General features: G+C 30.7%; 3 protein-coding genes across 3 annotated transcripts; all 3 read right to left on the bottom strand.

The window, feature by feature from the left end:
* Window positions 1-166: 166 nt before the first annotated feature.
* LOC124847010 (uncharacterized) lies at window positions 167-4,160 on the bottom strand. Its single transcript, XM_047324392.2, has 4 exons — window positions 3,883-4,160; window positions 2,644-3,072; window positions 1,831-2,070; window positions 167-637 (listed from the first exon to the last, which is right to left on the bottom strand). Exons 1-3 carry the CDS (start codon window positions 3,991-3,993, stop codon window positions 1,876-1,878), a joined length of 735 nt encoding a protein of 244 aa, XP_047180348.1. The 5' UTR covers window positions 3,994-4,160; the 3' UTR covers window positions 167-637; window positions 1,831-1,875.
* Window positions 4,161-5,834: 1,674 nt separating this feature from the next.
* On the bottom strand, window positions 5,835-11,333 carry LOC124847006 (putative N-acetyl-gamma-glutamyl-phosphate reductase, chloroplastic). The gene is made up of 13 exons (XM_047324388.2): window positions 11,108-11,333; window positions 10,755-10,886; window positions 10,163-10,270; window positions 9,822-9,908; window positions 9,662-9,712; window positions 9,487-9,558; window positions 9,016-9,135; window positions 8,228-8,288; window positions 8,036-8,116; window positions 6,913-6,992; window positions 6,745-6,834; window positions 6,266-6,394; window positions 5,835-6,151 (listed from the first exon to the last, which is right to left on the bottom strand). The coding sequence occupies exons 1-13, from the start codon at window positions 11,168-11,170 to the stop codon at window positions 6,044-6,046; spliced, it is 1,182 nt and encodes a 393-aa protein (XP_047180344.2). The 5' UTR covers window positions 11,171-11,333; the 3' UTR covers window positions 5,835-6,043.
* Window positions 11,334-14,072: 2,739 nt separating this feature from the next.
* Window positions 14,073-17,432, bottom strand: LOC148202795 (protein LATERAL BRANCHING OXIDOREDUCTASE 1-like). The gene is made up of 3 exons (XM_088110775.1): window positions 16,816-17,432; window positions 15,124-15,451; window positions 14,073-14,445 (listed from the first exon to the last, which is right to left on the bottom strand). The coding sequence occupies exons 1-3, from the start codon at window positions 17,277-17,279 to the stop codon at window positions 14,188-14,190; spliced, it is 1,050 nt and encodes a 349-aa protein (XP_087966901.1). The 5' UTR covers window positions 17,280-17,432; the 3' UTR covers window positions 14,073-14,187.
* Window positions 17,433-17,754: the final 322 nt, after the last annotated feature.

Below are 17,754 nucleotides of genomic sequence, written 5' to 3'. Positions count from 1 at the left end.
AGGATGGATGAAAATTGGATTTTCATTACTGATATAACCAAAAATAAAATATGAGAAGTGCTAAAGCACATTCTATAATACATAATAAATTACTTAAATACTTCTTTTTTATTGATTAAAATTTATTAAAAATTACAAAACCAGGAAAAGACCGTTAAAAAAGATATGAAACCTTCAAATTTCATCAATTTCTTATAAATTTCATCCAATAAAAATGTTTAAGAACACAATTTGTTCACTAATTTATGCACGAATTCAGTTCTAATATTTGGAGACCAACATTTATGTACTCCAGAAAGACATGTAGACCATGTCACCTACAAGAAATCCCCATCAAATACAACGATGTGTCATTCCACTCAACCAATCCTTTTGATATTTCTCTTGCAAAGGTTAAGAATTTTTTTTCTTATACCAAAAGTGAAGCCACCATTGCCATCTATTTTCTTGATATGTATCAGCTACAACTATTAATATGGGGGTATCCAACACAACCATATCTATCATTCCAAGACAAACTATAGTCACTAACTACAGCACTTACATTATTTCTCAACAAAGTGAAATCTAAATTTAGTAAAAATCTAAATGCATTGCTTAATGCCACAGGCGTCTTCACTAGCAAAAATCTGGTATCCTGTATAAGAGTAAGCAAAAGTCAATGATCCATTCATCAATAAGAGCATTTTGATACAAAATACTGTTGAATTAACAACTAAAGTCAGCCTGTACAAGATGTTAGACAATCAAAGTACTTCCATTTTGAATTGCAGGACTCATATAAGCAAACTTGAATATATTGGTTAATTGTTACAAGGACTATTATCACACAACATTCTCACGGGGTCTGATTCACCAAACAATCTTCTAACAGTAACATGTTCTGGGAAATCAGTTTTACTCTTGAAAGATAATGTTACAAATGTTGAATGGTTAGATCCCAAGTAAAGCAAGCGAAATGAAACAACTGCAAACTACAATCTGATTGGGGACTATTTATATAAATACATAAATTAAAATTTTATATATTGCTCAATAAAAGATTTTTGGAAACATTAGCAGCACAAGATCGTTCCTTAATTAATTCATCCATTGGCTGACATGTTCTGGTACACAGAAGCCTTTGGACTACTTTTGTTTTTCGGCGAATCTTTTGGACTATTAATTTGATGTCAAAGTGGTACCAAAATGCTTATAAAGTTATGGCAACTCTCATAACATAGGTTAACACTTAAAAGTTGTAAAGGGAAGAAAAAGATCAACTCACTCAATAATAATCCCTGTAGTTACATTAAATTTGAACTAAGTCATATCTAGGGTCCTATATTTTCAAGTTTTTTTCAAAGTAGTCAGTCCTCAGTAAAAGCTGCTAACTTTTGCTGAACTAGGGACACATTTGAAAACTCAAAAAACTATTTGACAAATACAAATTGAATTATCTAAATGCTTTCAAATAGATCATTGTAGTTTAGAACAAGATAATAACTGCTGGTGAGGTGAAGACTTATTTGAAAATATGGTGGTATGGGGGCCAATTACATAATTTTAAATTATAATAACCAGTTTAAAAAATCAGTGAAACTATAGGAACTTAAAAATTGATTTAACCAACAAAAAAGAGAGCAAAACTTAAAATAGTTATTAAAATGGAGCTGTAGCTTGATAAAACTAAACTTGAATTTGACCCGAGCATTTCCACATGGTTAAATTCCCATAATATAGCATTTACTCATAAAGCAAAGAAACACATTACACCTCATTCGAATTCCCAAGAATCACATTTCACATATGTATTGGATTTAGTAAGTTGTAGGATTTAATAATACTTACAAAAACTGAGTAACTCTGCGAGCTAGTACCATAACTCGAGGATAACTAACTAGAACCCGGCATTTTCATTGCTTTTGGTCTTCTATACCACAATATTGCAAACCATAGAGTCCTCAAAAGAACCCCATTTGCAAAATGAGGAATGATTATACGTCCCCAGTAAGGGTAATATGGCCCTGGCAATTTGATTAATGTGAACAAAATTGCAATAGCAATTAAATGCCATGGAACTTCTGCATCCTGAAAACAAGACTAGTAATAAGCTATGGTAAAAGGGTGAAATCAAACAAGACATAGACTGCAATACAGTAAATAGGAAGGGTAGACCACCAGACTAAGTTTCACATATCTTGCTCTGTTATGACCAATAAAAATCATCTCAAAATATAAATAACAGAAAAGTCCGTAACAGATTGGCTCCTAGAAATCATGGAAAACGTCTGGAAAACAAGGCATCTAGTTTTGAAATATATCATCGTATTCATCCTGAATTCTTTTTGCAAGCTGGAATTTTAAAATTAGTAAACGTCTACGGTAGTCACCATTTTGTACACTGATAAATCCCCAAAGAAAAGTCATCAAGTGCAGTGAGATTAACTAATCCAAAAGGATCATGCCCTGTTGTTAGAAATTCAAAATAGAGAGATAATGAGGCAATTGAAAATGTTTTACAGAGTGAATAGAAGAAAATAAAGAGCCTATGGAGCTCAAGCATCACAACTGTTAGGAATGCTTAATACACAGCTTAATACTACACCCAACAAATCTCTCGGATATCTAGATTATAAAATGGTGAATAACCAATGACCATACCTTTAGATGTGGAGATAACTCAAGGGCAGTGGCTTTAAGAATCCCAGCAACAGCAACTCCAAAGAGAACTGGAATAGGAACCAGAAATAGCTTCCTTTCATGTGCACAGTAGGACATTTCACTCAGTGAGGTAACTGCGAATACAGGCACGGCTAGGTATTTGACAACAACCAAAATAAGATCAAGAATAAGTTGAATGAAGTTGTCCAGAGCTTTGTTCCAGGGGAAAATCTTCACTGGCTCAGGAGAACTGTCCCAAAGCTTTCGTGCTTTGTCTATTAACTGCTCAAGCTTCATTTTCCCATGATCATCTGATTGTTGTGCAGACATATTCATAGAACAGGAGATCGTGGTAACTCTCTTCTGAGATACACCAAATGGTTTAACACTTAAGCAGCAATTGTGCTTCTCATCAAAACATGGTGTACCCTGTGCAACAGCAGATAGGGGAAATTTTAACTTATGAAGCCAGTAACCAGACCTTAGTCAAAGATTCAAAAGTGTTTAACAGGCAAGCACTACCAATAGAGATGTTTTTACACTATCAAACAATAAAAAGTTATCTATTGAATCCCTTTTGAAGCAGGTATTACAATAGTCAATGAATTTGCCATACATGGTGGTCTGTAATTGGATGATAGTGTAAAAAGACATTTACACTGAGATAGTACACGATTTATTTAGGGTCCATTTGGAATATCTTGATCACAACTTATTTGAACTATCTAAAGGTATAAGAACTTGTGCAAACATTTGGAAGTGCTTATGATATTTCCAACTTATTCCAATAAGATTTCTAAGATAACTTGTGAAAACAGCTTACGGTTTATATAAAATATTTCAATCTAATTTCATTTTTAATTGTAGGAACAACTTATACACACATGCTCCAACGATAAACACTCCTTCAATAATGCCTTAATTAAGCTATTTACCCAAACACGCACTCATTCTACTAAAAATCTCGAAAAACAAATGATAACAGGCAATTTACAGATTGAGCGATGCATTATCCATAAGTAGCAAAATCCAAAATTCCGTGGCCTAGAAACTGTAATCATTTAATAAATGAATAATACATCTTACATTGCGCATTTGATTTGTCACGTTGCAAAAATTACTATTATATTAACTTAAAGTATCCTTGACAACATTTTGGTTTCAGATAACAACAGAATACGAACAATTGCCCAAGAGAAAGCGAGAATATATTGTAAGAAAAAATGTTGAAAAGAGTACCTTGAAACCCAGAAAGGAAGGTTCGATAGAGACGGTGCTGTTGAGGATCAAGGGTTGGAAACGAGAAGAAGCAGTAGTAGATAGAAGGTGAGAGGAAGAGGGGAGAGACATGTTTGCGTAGTTGAAAGATGAAAATTTGAAACCAAATCCGAATACCCTTTTGAAAGGGGATTGCAATTCAACAAGTGGGTTTTGCTGTGGTGTCAACTACGATAATAGCAGCATAGTGGAGTAACCATACAAGGAACATTTCTAGGTCTGTTCTAGTGAAAACTAAAAACTAGAGATAACATCATTCATGCTGTATTTAGAAAAAATAATTTTTAGAAAAGTGTGAAAAAGATTAAAAATATGTAAAACAATGTTGATTTTTATTAATTTATACTTTATTAACTGGTTTATTGTATAAAGTATTTTTCTTTTAGTTCAATTATTTAATTTTATCTTTATCAAACTGTTAAATATTTTGACCAGCATAGCGTCATGCCCGAAAAATATACATCGACGGCAGCACTTTCTTTAAAATTTTATCCTTACTATTTTATAACGCATTCAACCCCTAAAAACCTATATTGTTGAGCTGCATGTGCTATCTTAATTTGGTAGCATCTTTCATCATTTAATCAAATTTAGTTACTTAAAATTTTTCTTTTTTGTTATTCTAATTATAGATATTTCATATGAAATTTTTAACATATTTATACTTAAAAAAATAGAAATTTTACTTATTTTAAAAAATAAATTTATAAAATTTACTATTTCCTCTAATTTAATTTCATAAAAATAAAACTATTAAAATTATGCATCATGTTTATATGCTATAAACGAAAAAAGATTACAAAATAAATAATTTCTTATGGACACTAACCTACACAAAAATAGAAAAATTATGAACAAAAGATATGAATTAATTAAAATAGTTAATATTTATATCTTTGGAGAAATTAAAATTATTTTTAAGGATTTGAATAAATTGTTAAATACAATTAATATCAACATTTTGTTAATATATTTTGTAACTATAATAAATTTATAAACTTATTTAGTAATAAAAATAAAAAATCAAATATTGTTTTGAAGTAATTATTTTACTGAGTTTATAATAAAATAAAATTATTAACTTAATTGTATAAAACATATATGCTTAAGAAAAAAATTGTTGTCATATTTCGTTTATGATAATTAATTGGTAAATATTTTGGTGTAATGATAAGTTATTGTTAAATAAGTACTCATTGCTTCGCTACTATTGCTCATGTTTAAATACTCCTTTCCATTAGTTTTCAATTATATAAACAATATTTGTAAGATTGTATTACTTTCAAGGTAAAATTACTTTCAGAATGTAACATAAAGAAGATAATCACATTATACAGTAAACTTAAATTAATTGCATTTTCATCACGAAATAATTTTCATTACTGCATAAAAGTTAGACTACGGTAAAATTAATGTTAAAGAAAAATCGATTTCCAAAGAAATAAGTTGGGGCAATCTACAGTTGAAATGATAACTTGAAAATGATTTTAAAAACTCTTGAAATGAAAAAAAGAAGCACTTTTTAGGTGTTTAATAATTGGTGTTTTGTCAAGGAATAATATATATATATATTCTGTGAACATCTTGGAAATACCCTACCAACCATCAGAGTCCATTTGGTTAAGATTTTTTAAGAACACTGAACCAAATCAAATACTAAACATTTGGTTTTAATTACTCAAACTAAAACAAATAAAATTGAAAATAATATGTATAAAAACTGAAGAATGACTTTTGCATATAAAGACTGAAAAGGTAAATTCTGTTTAACTACATACCAAGAGAATAATTTACCCTATTTTTACATCAATTTCATTCAATGCAAGAATATAATCCAAACACAGGAACTGTAGCAGCCAGTCCACAGTCCTGCACCTGTGATTTTAGAGAAAACCAGAAAGGCTGAGTCAAAATAAAACAAATATCTCAAAAAAAACTTGAGATGGAGATTTCATAGTCCACTTAAACATTGGCATTACAAAAAGGCCAAAATTCATGCTTGAAAAACCAAATCACCTCAAAACTCAATGGCTTATTTTAAGATTACAAAGCAACAACAACAAAAAAAAATGAGGTGAAACTGTAACTAGTGTTGGAGCTCTAGCTAGACAAAAGAAGTACTCTAAGGAAACAGAGGCAGGTAATGAAGTCCCAGATTTTCTGGAAATCCCATTATCAAGTTAAGGTTTTGTAAAGCTTGACCTGAAGCTCCCTTCACTAAATTATCAATCTGCAACAACACATCAAAATAGTCATGCCAACTATAATATCTTAATACCGTTAAATGTATAAAATGTTAGCAAAAGTAAAGTGTATATAAAAGGGAAAAAAGCTTATAACATACAACAGATATAATTATTGCTCTTCCAGGAATTCGATCCGGAAAGACATTGATTAAACAGTAATTAGTCCCCTTCACACTGTGAGTTCGAGGAATGGCTCCATTTTCCAACACCACAACAAATTCTTCTTCCTGAATCACCAAATAAAAGAGAAGTTGAGAAAGGGACAAAACGTGAAATTCAAACATGAACCAAAGTAGACTAAAAAAGCTATGAACTACGAATCAAGATAGCCCTTTCCACAGACCCACAAACCAAGGCAGGATAAAGCCTTGAAGGTTAAAGAGACTCTTCTATGATGAAGAGAGTAGAATGATGAAAACATTTTCCACAACAACGAAGAATGACCATTAAGTACCATTTTCAGACCTGCGTTCTTCGTATTTATTGGCATATATACAATTCATACATTACAATTTTGTAAAGTAGTGGTAATGGAATCTATAGTGAGGAGGTGACAAGCATTGACAAAAGTTTAAACCTCATATGAGAGCTTCAGCTGTCGGTGCAGGTCCTCAGTTCTCACTCCTTGAGCCATTTCCACATAAATAGTTGATTGCATTCCACGACTCTGATAAATGGCAAAGTAGAATTTTGTTAATTTACTTAAAAAGCAAGAAAATATATCACGACTCTAAGCGCTACCTACCATTGGAATTAGGTGTGGTGTAAAACTAACGGTTACTTTTGAACCTGCAGCATCAGCAAGTCCTTGTTCTATTTCAGGAACTGCATACAATAAAATATGATTATTAGATCTATTCAAATTCAGATGCCATTTGTTGCTACTAGATAAATTTACTAAGTAGCCATATATAACCAAAATAGGGTAAGAGCTTAGTAGCCCACAATCAAATTATGATTAATTTTCGTTATGATGCCCTGTAAGACCCCAACTAGCCAATCACCACATCTCCCTTTTCCTAATGGAGAGAACCAGGCTAATTAGCAGAAATCACTCTCGGCTCTTCTTGACACTGGTGTACTAACTGGAGGGGGCTCATTGTGAATTATTTAAATTGGCAATCTAAATTTATATATTCAAAATCATCTATAAAAAAAGCTATTCAAATATAGCTATCTGAACATATTGTTGTCGAATACAAAAATAAATCTAATCCGTTCATCTAAGTCCAAAGTGAAAAGAGGAATTAATTTATTTAAGACATTTCACCCCCTGGGCATCATCATTGAAAATGACACTCTAACTGAGGTTTATCGAAAGACAAATTAACAACTTCAAAAAATTCTACAATATAAGATACGAGAATAAATGAAAATAATCTCAACAATACATATATAATCTAGATAATCCTAATTATATATGATCTACTACTTATTTCTATAATTACAATAGAAACTTATACCATAAGTTTCTAACTTCTAAAATAAATTAACATATCTTCCCTCATTAGTGCAGTGATGCAGCCGTGTTAGACTTGTGTCAGAGACGAAAAAATGTTTTCTGAAGATGAAAATATTGACTAATTTGTGTTGTACAAGTGTCGTACACATGTTAGTGTTAGATACACGCAGGATACAGGGACACACAATTGAAGAGACATGTTTGAGCTTTATAGGTAAACTGTATTATTGGTTCTGCCTTTACTGGTTATTGTACTATTGCATACCTCTTACAATAAACTAATCACTCAATACTTCATTGTCACAGACAAAAGTTTAACAAGATAACAAAGGGTTTTTATTAGTTAGGCTGGAGTTGTAGGATTAGAAATACGCAAATCTAATTATAACAAGCAAACTAAACTCACCATGGCGATGACGGGTAACACCATAAGAATTGAGACCTTCAGTTACTTCAGTGAACAATAAATTTTCTTTGGCACTACGCCCTGCAACAAGAATCAAGTAATAGAACCACAAATAAATGAGAAGTTACGGCTGAGAATATTTTTGTGGAATAATTGCAATAAAATACAAAAGAGATGCATCAAAACTCTAACCTGCTCCACTGACACCAGATTTAGCATCAACGATAATATTTTTAATCTCAACTAGACCAGCCTGAAAAACAAAGAAAACTCAGAAAGAAAGAATAAACTTAAAGTTAAAGGGGTTTTGAAATACTTCAAGCATGATAAAAATCAATAAATACAGAAAAATCAGTTTTTAAAATAGGAAGCATTAAGCTGAGCCTAAAATGCTTCCACCCCTGAATATACTACCTCTTGAGTTGACATCTTGAGTAGTCCAATCAAGTCAAAGTAGAAAAACTTGATACACGACAAGTGGACGTCCAAAAGAAGAATTCATATATATTAATGGTGTATATAATTCATGCTATTGAATAAATGTCAATATGCACATTTTTTTAATTGATAAAACAATAAATTTATTCAGAGAAAGGGATATAAGTACAAAAGGTTGAAGGATAAGAAATCCACCAAGAGGAAAAATAAAAGGGGTAAAAGAAAAAAAAAAGAGCTCCTAAAATCTAGTCATTATAAGAGAGCCATCCAGTTCCTCCGCATATCTGAAAAATAGCTTAAAAAGACCATGAACTAAGCACCATAGAAATATTCTTAAAGTGAACGGTACCTATCAAGCTTAACATCCTAGACCATAAATTTCAAGCCACAAGGAAGAAAAGACTAGTAGATACATCTCAAAAGAAAATCCTTAGAGCACAAATTTATACTATTATTTGCATTTTAATGAGACAGTCTTTTCTTGAAAGGAAAATTCACTTATTCAAAATATGCATTGTACACTGTAAAGTAAACATCCTGACCTTTATCAGTGGGACAACGGGAAGTTGAACAGAAGTTGGATAACATCCAGGATTCGCAACTAGACGTGCATTCTTTATTTCCTGCCTTAAAACCTCTGTCAATCCATATACAGCTTCTTTCTGGATAGAAATAACTAGATTAATTCAGGCATTAAAACCAAATTACAAAACAAGAAAGAGGTTTCAACCTGAGACTCAATCTTCTCATATATTATATATATGAACACTTGGAAAGAAATAAATGTTGACAGGTCAAATTCATAAATAGAAGGCATTGTACTTCATAAAATATATTCATTTTGAAATTATAACTTATAAGGGGTTCAACAGTTTGCTAAGCCAAGTTCAATGAAATGAAAGACAGCATAGAAGCCTATAGTATAAGTTGATAATCTGCTATACATATAGAAAACAGATGGTAGAACTAGATAGTTTAGACCCTTTTGTAATAAAAAAGGACAAGAGTTCCACCTGTAAATCTGGTGCTCTGTGTGGCTGACCATACCACTCTTCATATTCAGAAAGATCTTTTAGTCGAAAATCCTACAAAATCCCTCTCGTTTACAAGTTTGATATTAAGCAAAGCTTTGTTCATAATGCTTTGTTTTTCTAAAAAAACCAGAGAGAACAGTAATTTAAAACATACTGCTGAAAGATCAACAATCTTCAAGTGATTGGGCAGGCCTTTAATTATTTCCTGTTAACAAGAAGATAACCTAAGGAATAATTTTAAACAATGATATACTTTATCCAGTGCTCTTTTGGCCAATACGGAAATTACAATGTCAAAAGACATAATAAAGAACCTGAGTAGTCCCATGAGGCAAACAACAGAATACAGCATCCACATCAGAAAAGTCCGCATCCTTTACTGCAATCAAATCTGGCAAGTCCTGTAAACATGGGTTAAGTTCAAATTATGTAATTTATATAACAATACATCAACATGCATATTTCAAATCACGCCCAGAGGATTGTTCAAGAAAATGATGATTATGAATAACAACAACCTCCATGATCATCATAAAAAAGGTATGCTAATCTCACTTAGAAGAAGAAAAACAGATAGCTCACAACACCTTCCATAAAAAATAACAAAAAAATATCTCTTTAAAGATATCATCATTCCTAAAACCACCAGCCATACCCGAGTGCTCAGATGTGGGAATACAGAAGAGATTGGCTGCCCAGCTTTCCTATCGGCAGTCATCAGTGCAATCCCAAATTGTGGATGATTTGCCAAGAGTCGCAAAACCTGACCAAAAAAATCTTCACAATCTCACAAAAGAATAACACCAGATCAAAACTGACACTGACATCAACTTGCTTTGTTGAGTACATGTAAAGTGGTAGTGCAGCAATTTGGAACGAAAGTCACTTCACAGTTTACACTAAGTTGCACATACTAAGCACAAGCAGAAAAAACAGAATAAATTAATTATCACTGAGGTTAAAAATTGTGATCACAGTTACGTCCAGATCATTGATATTGCGGGAAATTGCCACCACAATGCAGCTGATGTAGTAGCAATTGTTGTTGCAGTGATCTGAGAAACCTTGACATTGTGAAAAAAATCATTTTTTTAAATCCTTGATTATACCCATCTCACTCTAAGCCATAACTTCTGTTGAAAATCACTGTTACTTGTTTTATTTATATTTATTAATTTTCCATGTTTCAACCTCTCCTCACACTAAACCAAACACACTTCGAACCACTTTGTGTCATGCAGGCTCACCTCAGAACCAGTGTAGCCACTAGCTCCAAGAACACCAACACGAGCCGCATTTTGTGAAGATGGATTCCCACTCTTGCTGGAACACTTCACAAGTAGCTTCTTATCTTGTTGCTTTCTGCCCCTTCCAAACTCCTGAACAGCACCAACAACATTAACACTGAGAATCAAACACATTTACCCACAACAGTAACAACATAAACTCAGAGAATCAAACACATTTACCCACGAAAGAAAAAGTGACAGAATCAAAAGAAAATTGTACTCCGCATTCTAATAAATACAAACTAAACATTGTACGGTAACAAAGACAACATTTTACAGAACAAAAAACAAAAATAAAATAAAAAGGGTACCTTGGGGCTGTTCCAAGAATGGCCAGTGTAAAAACAAAGGGAACTGGAAGAGACTGCGCTCATTTTCTCTAGACAGCCAAGAACCTAACAAGGGTGCGGGATCAGAGAATTGGGTGTTCACAATTTGTGAAACTGCGAATTTCTTCCTTCTTCTTACATTCGGGTCGGGCCGAATACAGCCTTGGGTTTAACTTTACTATGCAGTAGAGCTTAAAGTACGCAAAACTGACAACATCTAGTGAAAAGAATTCTAATCAAATTGAATTGGATTTTATTTTGGTGTTTATTTAAGAATAATTATTCTTTTAAAACTTTATTGCTTCAATATTATAAAAATTTAAAGAACGGAAAATAAATAAAATTATAAACTTAAAATAAATAGCTTTTATGAAGTATTCTTTATACCTGTTACGTCAATAAATCATTTAAAAGAACATGTTTCACTAGTTTATAAATTTTTTATCACAATCTAATAAATTATTTAAATAGTCAATTATTACAATGTGAATGTATTTATTAGTTTATTTCTCATCATAATATAACCATATGTAAAGGGCATATAAAATAATAAAGTAAGAAAATTTATTTCATTTTTTATTTATTTTTTAGTTACCATTAATTGAAAACATGTATTTTTTAGTTTTTTTTAAATGAATTTATTTATCGGAACGAAATTAGACGTGGATAATATCCTTTATACAACATACTATTAATATAACATGGATAAAAATGCATATTACAAATCATTATATATCAACATACCACTAGTAATCATACATATTAATTATCTTATTCTCATTGAGTGTTTCTTACTTAAGCTCATAAATTGAATATTAATTGTTTAAGCTTTCTAGCCAATGCTTGAATGACAACCATTAGTGAAAAATAATAAAATAAGTTGTTTTTGGAGGCGTGATCACTCATCCCACACTAGCATAATCATATGTTATACATTGTCACAAGTTTAGGATATATGTACGCCACTTTTGTCACTCCTCTTAGACATTTAACATATTCTTTGAGCTACAAATCATATCACTTAGTGTCTTGTTCAACACTTACACTATGTTCGCTTGAGATTAATACATTCTTGAAGAGTATTTGCATAAACAGATTTGTAGTGGTTATTGTGTTCGCATTGATAAATTTAGAAGCGAAGCGAGGCAATAATTTAAGGGATTGGTTGATTTTTCATTCCTCGTAGATAAGTTCAGATTTGAGGCTATATAAGTGCAAAAATCCTATTTGTCCTAAAAGAAAACCAAAATGTCATAATAATTAAATTGAATAGGGAATCAATTTCTCTCTTTTGTTTCGTGAATCAGAGTTTGAAGTCGAATTAGGAACCCATGAACTTGATCTTGAAGATGAATTAAGAACTCAGGAAAATGGAGAGGACCAGACGAACTATGAACTCCTTGTAATCGATTCCATGGTACAAGTTGAACGAGGTGGAATCAATTCCATAAGGCTTTGTTGGACTACATAACCGATTATGTTGAGACTGTAACCGATTCCACAAGGCTCAATTAATTGTTATTTGAATAAATGTTGGGACACTTTGAACATTTTAAATATTTTTTCCTCTCATGTTATTAGTTATTTGTTAATCTGAAGCAAATAATGATTTGGTGATGAAGAATAACAAATAATTAACACAAGTTGATAAGATTAGAAGAGATAACACAAGTAAAATGTTGTATTATTTAAACAAAAAAAATTCAGTTTCCTAAAAAAAATATTGCATTAGTTTTTTAATTAATTTTTTATTATATTATTTAAAATTATTTTTAACAAAAAAATTGTGTTATTCATAAATATCATTTTATATTACTTTTATCACTAAGAGTAATTTGATAATCTTTAATTTCTATTCATTAAAATATTTTTTTAATCTATCACATCAGTCAAATCTTACAAAAACTTTCACGAACTTTATTTTTAAATCTACTTTAAATCACCTCTAATCCCTTTAAAAAAACAATATACAATTTACTTTCAAATTCTCTCAAATCCATTTATTTCCTCTTTCTCACATCATCTCCCTTGAGTAAACACATCCTAAGATGAGAAAATCATGTTAATCTCTTTCTTTCTCACATTACAAATCATCACTTGAAATATACACCAAACAATTACCAATAACTTGAACAACTTAAGGTAATTAATTAGTATAATAATAGCATATTATTTGGTCCTTTCCTAAGCTCAAGTAATACCAACATAGTCCAAACCCATGTTTTTCACAACATTCCAACTTTTACAACGTTTGCTTCTATCAACTTCGTTCATAAGATTGATACCATGCACATAAAACAAAGATAGCAATCCAGCTTCTTATGATTGAGAAAATGTCAAATTCCCTATAATCCATACATTTTCTAAACAACCATCATTTTGCACACACGACCTATAGTTCACCATTAATAAATGTCAAACAACTATAATTTCTTTTTCTTTTAATATTTTTAAAGAAAATTATTAACACTTAAGAGTAATCTTATATAATAATACAAGTTATTTATTATGATTATAATATTCAAAATATTTTCTATTATAATGTCTTATAATTTTTACGAATATTTATTTGTTATAAAATTTGATTTGTATAAAATAAATCAAAATATTCAAAATATTTGTTTGTTGGCAATATTATTCGTAGCCGTTGGAGTGTCACATTATTTATAAGAAACACATATTCAATTTTAACAATAAAGAATTTTACAAAAACTTTGATCAACTCACAATTATATATATATATGTTATATTATATTGTGTTTTTAAATAATTGTTATTTAAAAATTTGTTTAATGTTATTAATTTGTATTCTTAACATGAAGGAATTCTTTCTTGTATGAAAAACTCTTTTAAGTCGAAGACTAAATGTACCACTTAATATTTTTTGATAAATTTCGTTAAAATTTGATTTGTTCATCAGTAAGGAAAAATGAAAAAAAAAAAAGAGTAGATGAACTTTGGCTTCTGAAATTGAATTTATGCTGCTTATAAAAACAATACATTGTCACAATCGATGGACAAAGTTCCTTTAGGATCCTGATTACAACATTATTGAAAAATATCTAATTAATCTTGAAATCGTATATTTGAATGTTTTCTACATTAAGATTGACGAAATTACTACGTTTCCTTGTAAGAAAGAACTTGCCCCAATTGTAGGGCCTATATTTGGGAGGGTTTTGGTTATTTAGCAGCTCTTCCAAAGGCTGCACCATGGTGTAATGTGCAGGGGTGAGAAAGAATGGATATGAGAGCCTTTCCTTCTCACTATTCAATATAACTCTATGCTCAACACTCTCATAAGTTTCATTGCTCCAAACCTGCAAAATAATAATTATAATTAATATATAATTTTCATCAACATGTCAAAACTTGTACCGTATGATCAGACGGTTATATGATAAAACTGACAAAACAAAATCACCAGAGGACCCGATCAACTAAGCAGTCTATAAGCTGCAAGTCAAAAGATAAGCCGTCCATCAACTGAGCGGCCGAGAAGGAGAGAAAGCTGAGTGGACGTGCCTTATCATCCTTAAATATAATTTCAAATCAAAATTACGAGATAAATGTTGCTTAGTAAGTTTTGGACCATAAGTCGTGATTAAGGTTTTACAAGAGGCTTGTCTCAAAAGCTATAAATAGAAGTCAAAGGTAAGAAAATAGGTAGATTCATTTATTATGAATTTAAAACTTTATTATAACTGACTTGAGCGTCAGAGTGCCTTTAACCGGTCCCGGACAGTTTGAAACGCAAATAATGAAAGATTTGGATTAAGACAATCAAAATTATCTAAAATAACGTGTAAAGACATGTTTTGTAGAAATCCTCAACTTTACACATCCGAAACAAAACTAATTCTCGATCTAATGAAAAATAATTTTACAAAATAATTTCAAGAAAAAAAATGAACTCAAGCATTATTAATTTATCTACAAATATTTAGTTTCAATTTTAAAATATGTGTTATTGGGATTAAAACTAGAAAGGAGAGTACCTCGATTACAGCTCCAACATTGATGATATAAGCATTAGGGGCTGGTATGACCCTAACCCATTGGCCATCAGATTTTCTCTTTACTTCCAAGCCACAAACATCATCTTGAGCAAGCACTGTCAAAGCACCACTATCCTTGTGACGACCACATCCCAAAACAAGGTGAGGTGAAGGACAAGGTGGATAAAAATTCAACCTTATCCAACTTGTCTGGTCTTTGAAGAAACCATGAAAACGTTTCGGTGCCAAACCTAAGCTCAATGCAATAAGCTCCATGAGCTTCAGCGCCAGCTCTTCCATCTCCTTACCATACTCTTCCAATGCCTCTCTGCACAACAAAAACCTTACCATCTTACTACAACTTCTAATATATACAATGGTTTGGGTTTTGTTATTTCAAATATCTTCTCTAAAAACTCATATTTGTCACACCAGTATTACTATGTGATACTTAATTACTGATGAATTTTTTGTTTGTAATCATAATTTTTTTATCAATAAATTTTAAAAATAAATTTGACTATACACTGTCTATTTTAAATCTTCTAATTAATATAATTATACATACGCAAGGGAGAGTAACATGCACGATAAATAATTAAATAAACACTTGTCGATACTCTAATTTTAGTATTTTCTTTTTCGTAGCATTGTATAAAATTATATATACATAATGCATTAGTTTATTACATTTGGAGTCTTAACAAATTGATATTCAGAATTTCCAAAACTTCTTACTTCTTAAAAAGGAATAAAAGTAATTTCATACGAAAGGTGAGTCCAAAATGACATAAATGAGCTTAATCCTATTTGTTTTAGATATCTCACTTAAAATAAACTTTGCTATATTTTGAAAACGTAGGTGTGTTTGATATTATTGAGAAATAGTATCCACTCTTTCCTTTAATGCGATTCTCACTGTTTTTTTTTTCTTTTAAATTTTCACTCATAACAAATAATATCTAACTATATATCGAATCAAAATTTATCTAAATTATGACAATTTCACATTATAATACTTTTTTACCCCTTTCAACAGTCCTGTTCATATATTATAGAATAGGCTTTTGATAGGTTTTATCTAATATTTAATGAATTTATTCAATGTAATGTCTCAATTTTATTTTTGTCTTTAATTTAATTTTTATTTTATTTAAATCACTTTTGATAAATTAACAGATTTCGTTTGAAAGATAAATCATATGTCATTTATTTTTTCTATTTGTATTCACCACACAAAATTGTAAAGTGATTCAGGCATAATACTATGTTGACTCCTTTTGAATAAAACAGAAACTAAATTTAAGACAAAAAAAAATTGAGAGATCGCATTTAATAAATTCCTCAAAATATATAAAAAGAAAAAGCCTATTAAATCTATCGAATATATGATTTTCATACAACAATAAATTTGCTTTCTTTTCTCACCACAGATGAAAGTTGATCATGAAAGATTATATGAGGCTTTAAACTTTGATCACCTAAACAGAACTATAGGTTTTAACTCATCCTTTAAACTTTTTAAATATAAATTTTCAGTATTATCTTTATGTTATGTTCTCAAAAGATAGTAATTAATTTTAATATTTTAAAATATATTAAAAACATTTTTAATAGATATAATTAAAAATCAATTAATATATTAGAAAGATACCTTGCATAAACTATAAGTGATTAGGAAGATTAAAATACCTTAAATGTGGTGGGTATTGGGGCCACCTGTTATACCAATGAGTGATTGTGAGATCATGAGGATCAGGTGAAGCAGGAACCAAGGTAGGTTCTTCTACAGTGTAATCAAATACTTCTTTCCAATCTCTAACATTTCTGGTAAGCTCAGAGTCAAAGTAGCCTATAACATGCACAGCATCTCTTCTCACTTCATTCTTCTGCTCCTTGCTCTGCTGAAAGAACTTCCTTGCTTCTTCTTCCATCTTCTGCCTGCTCTCAACTGAGCTTCCATGGTTGATCACTTGGAAGAATCCCCACTCTCTGCATGCACTGCCTATTTGCCTCACAACCTCTTCAAAACAAGGCTCAGAAGAAGATCCGCACACCAAAGGGGAGAGGTCTATCACAGGGATTCCCTCTTCAATCATACAAACCTTTGGCCTGTTCTCTTCTGTTTGAATGAAAGCTTCGTCTATCTCTCCCATGCCCTTTCGCTGAGAATATCAGTTATTGCAATTGAAAGGTGTGGAAGAGGAGTTCGAAATATCGAATCTATATCTGTTCGGGTTATTTATAAATATACATTTCCGACAATGTTTGACTTGTTTTTTTGTTTGTATCTGGTGGTTGAATGAGATAACATAAATTATTTCACCAGGCCTAAGAACTAGTCCAGATTCATGACCTATGAAATATGATTTTTTTAAGAGTAATGGCAGGTAACACTTTTATATTCATGATAAAATAATTATAAAGAAGTAAACTTTTATATATATATTTTTTAAATAAAAAAGAATAATATTAAATGAATGTAAAAATTATATGTGTTAAAAGTATTATTTTTCTTTTTAAGATTATCTCAACATATTTGATATGTATATAATATTATCTATTTAAAGTGTATAACAATTTTTCCTATTATCATTTAGTGTGTACATACAAGAATAATGTAATTCTTCT

Source organism: Vigna umbellata, chromosome 3 (genome assembly GCF_029865625.1).
Source record: "Vigna umbellata cultivar VRB3 chromosome 3, Vumbellata_1.0, whole genome shotgun sequence".
Taxonomy (NCBI): Eukaryota; Viridiplantae; Streptophyta; class Magnoliopsida; order Fabales; family Fabaceae; genus Vigna; species Vigna umbellata.
Note: the sequence above shows the minus strand (reverse complement) of the source record. Positions and strands in the feature narration are given on the sequence as shown.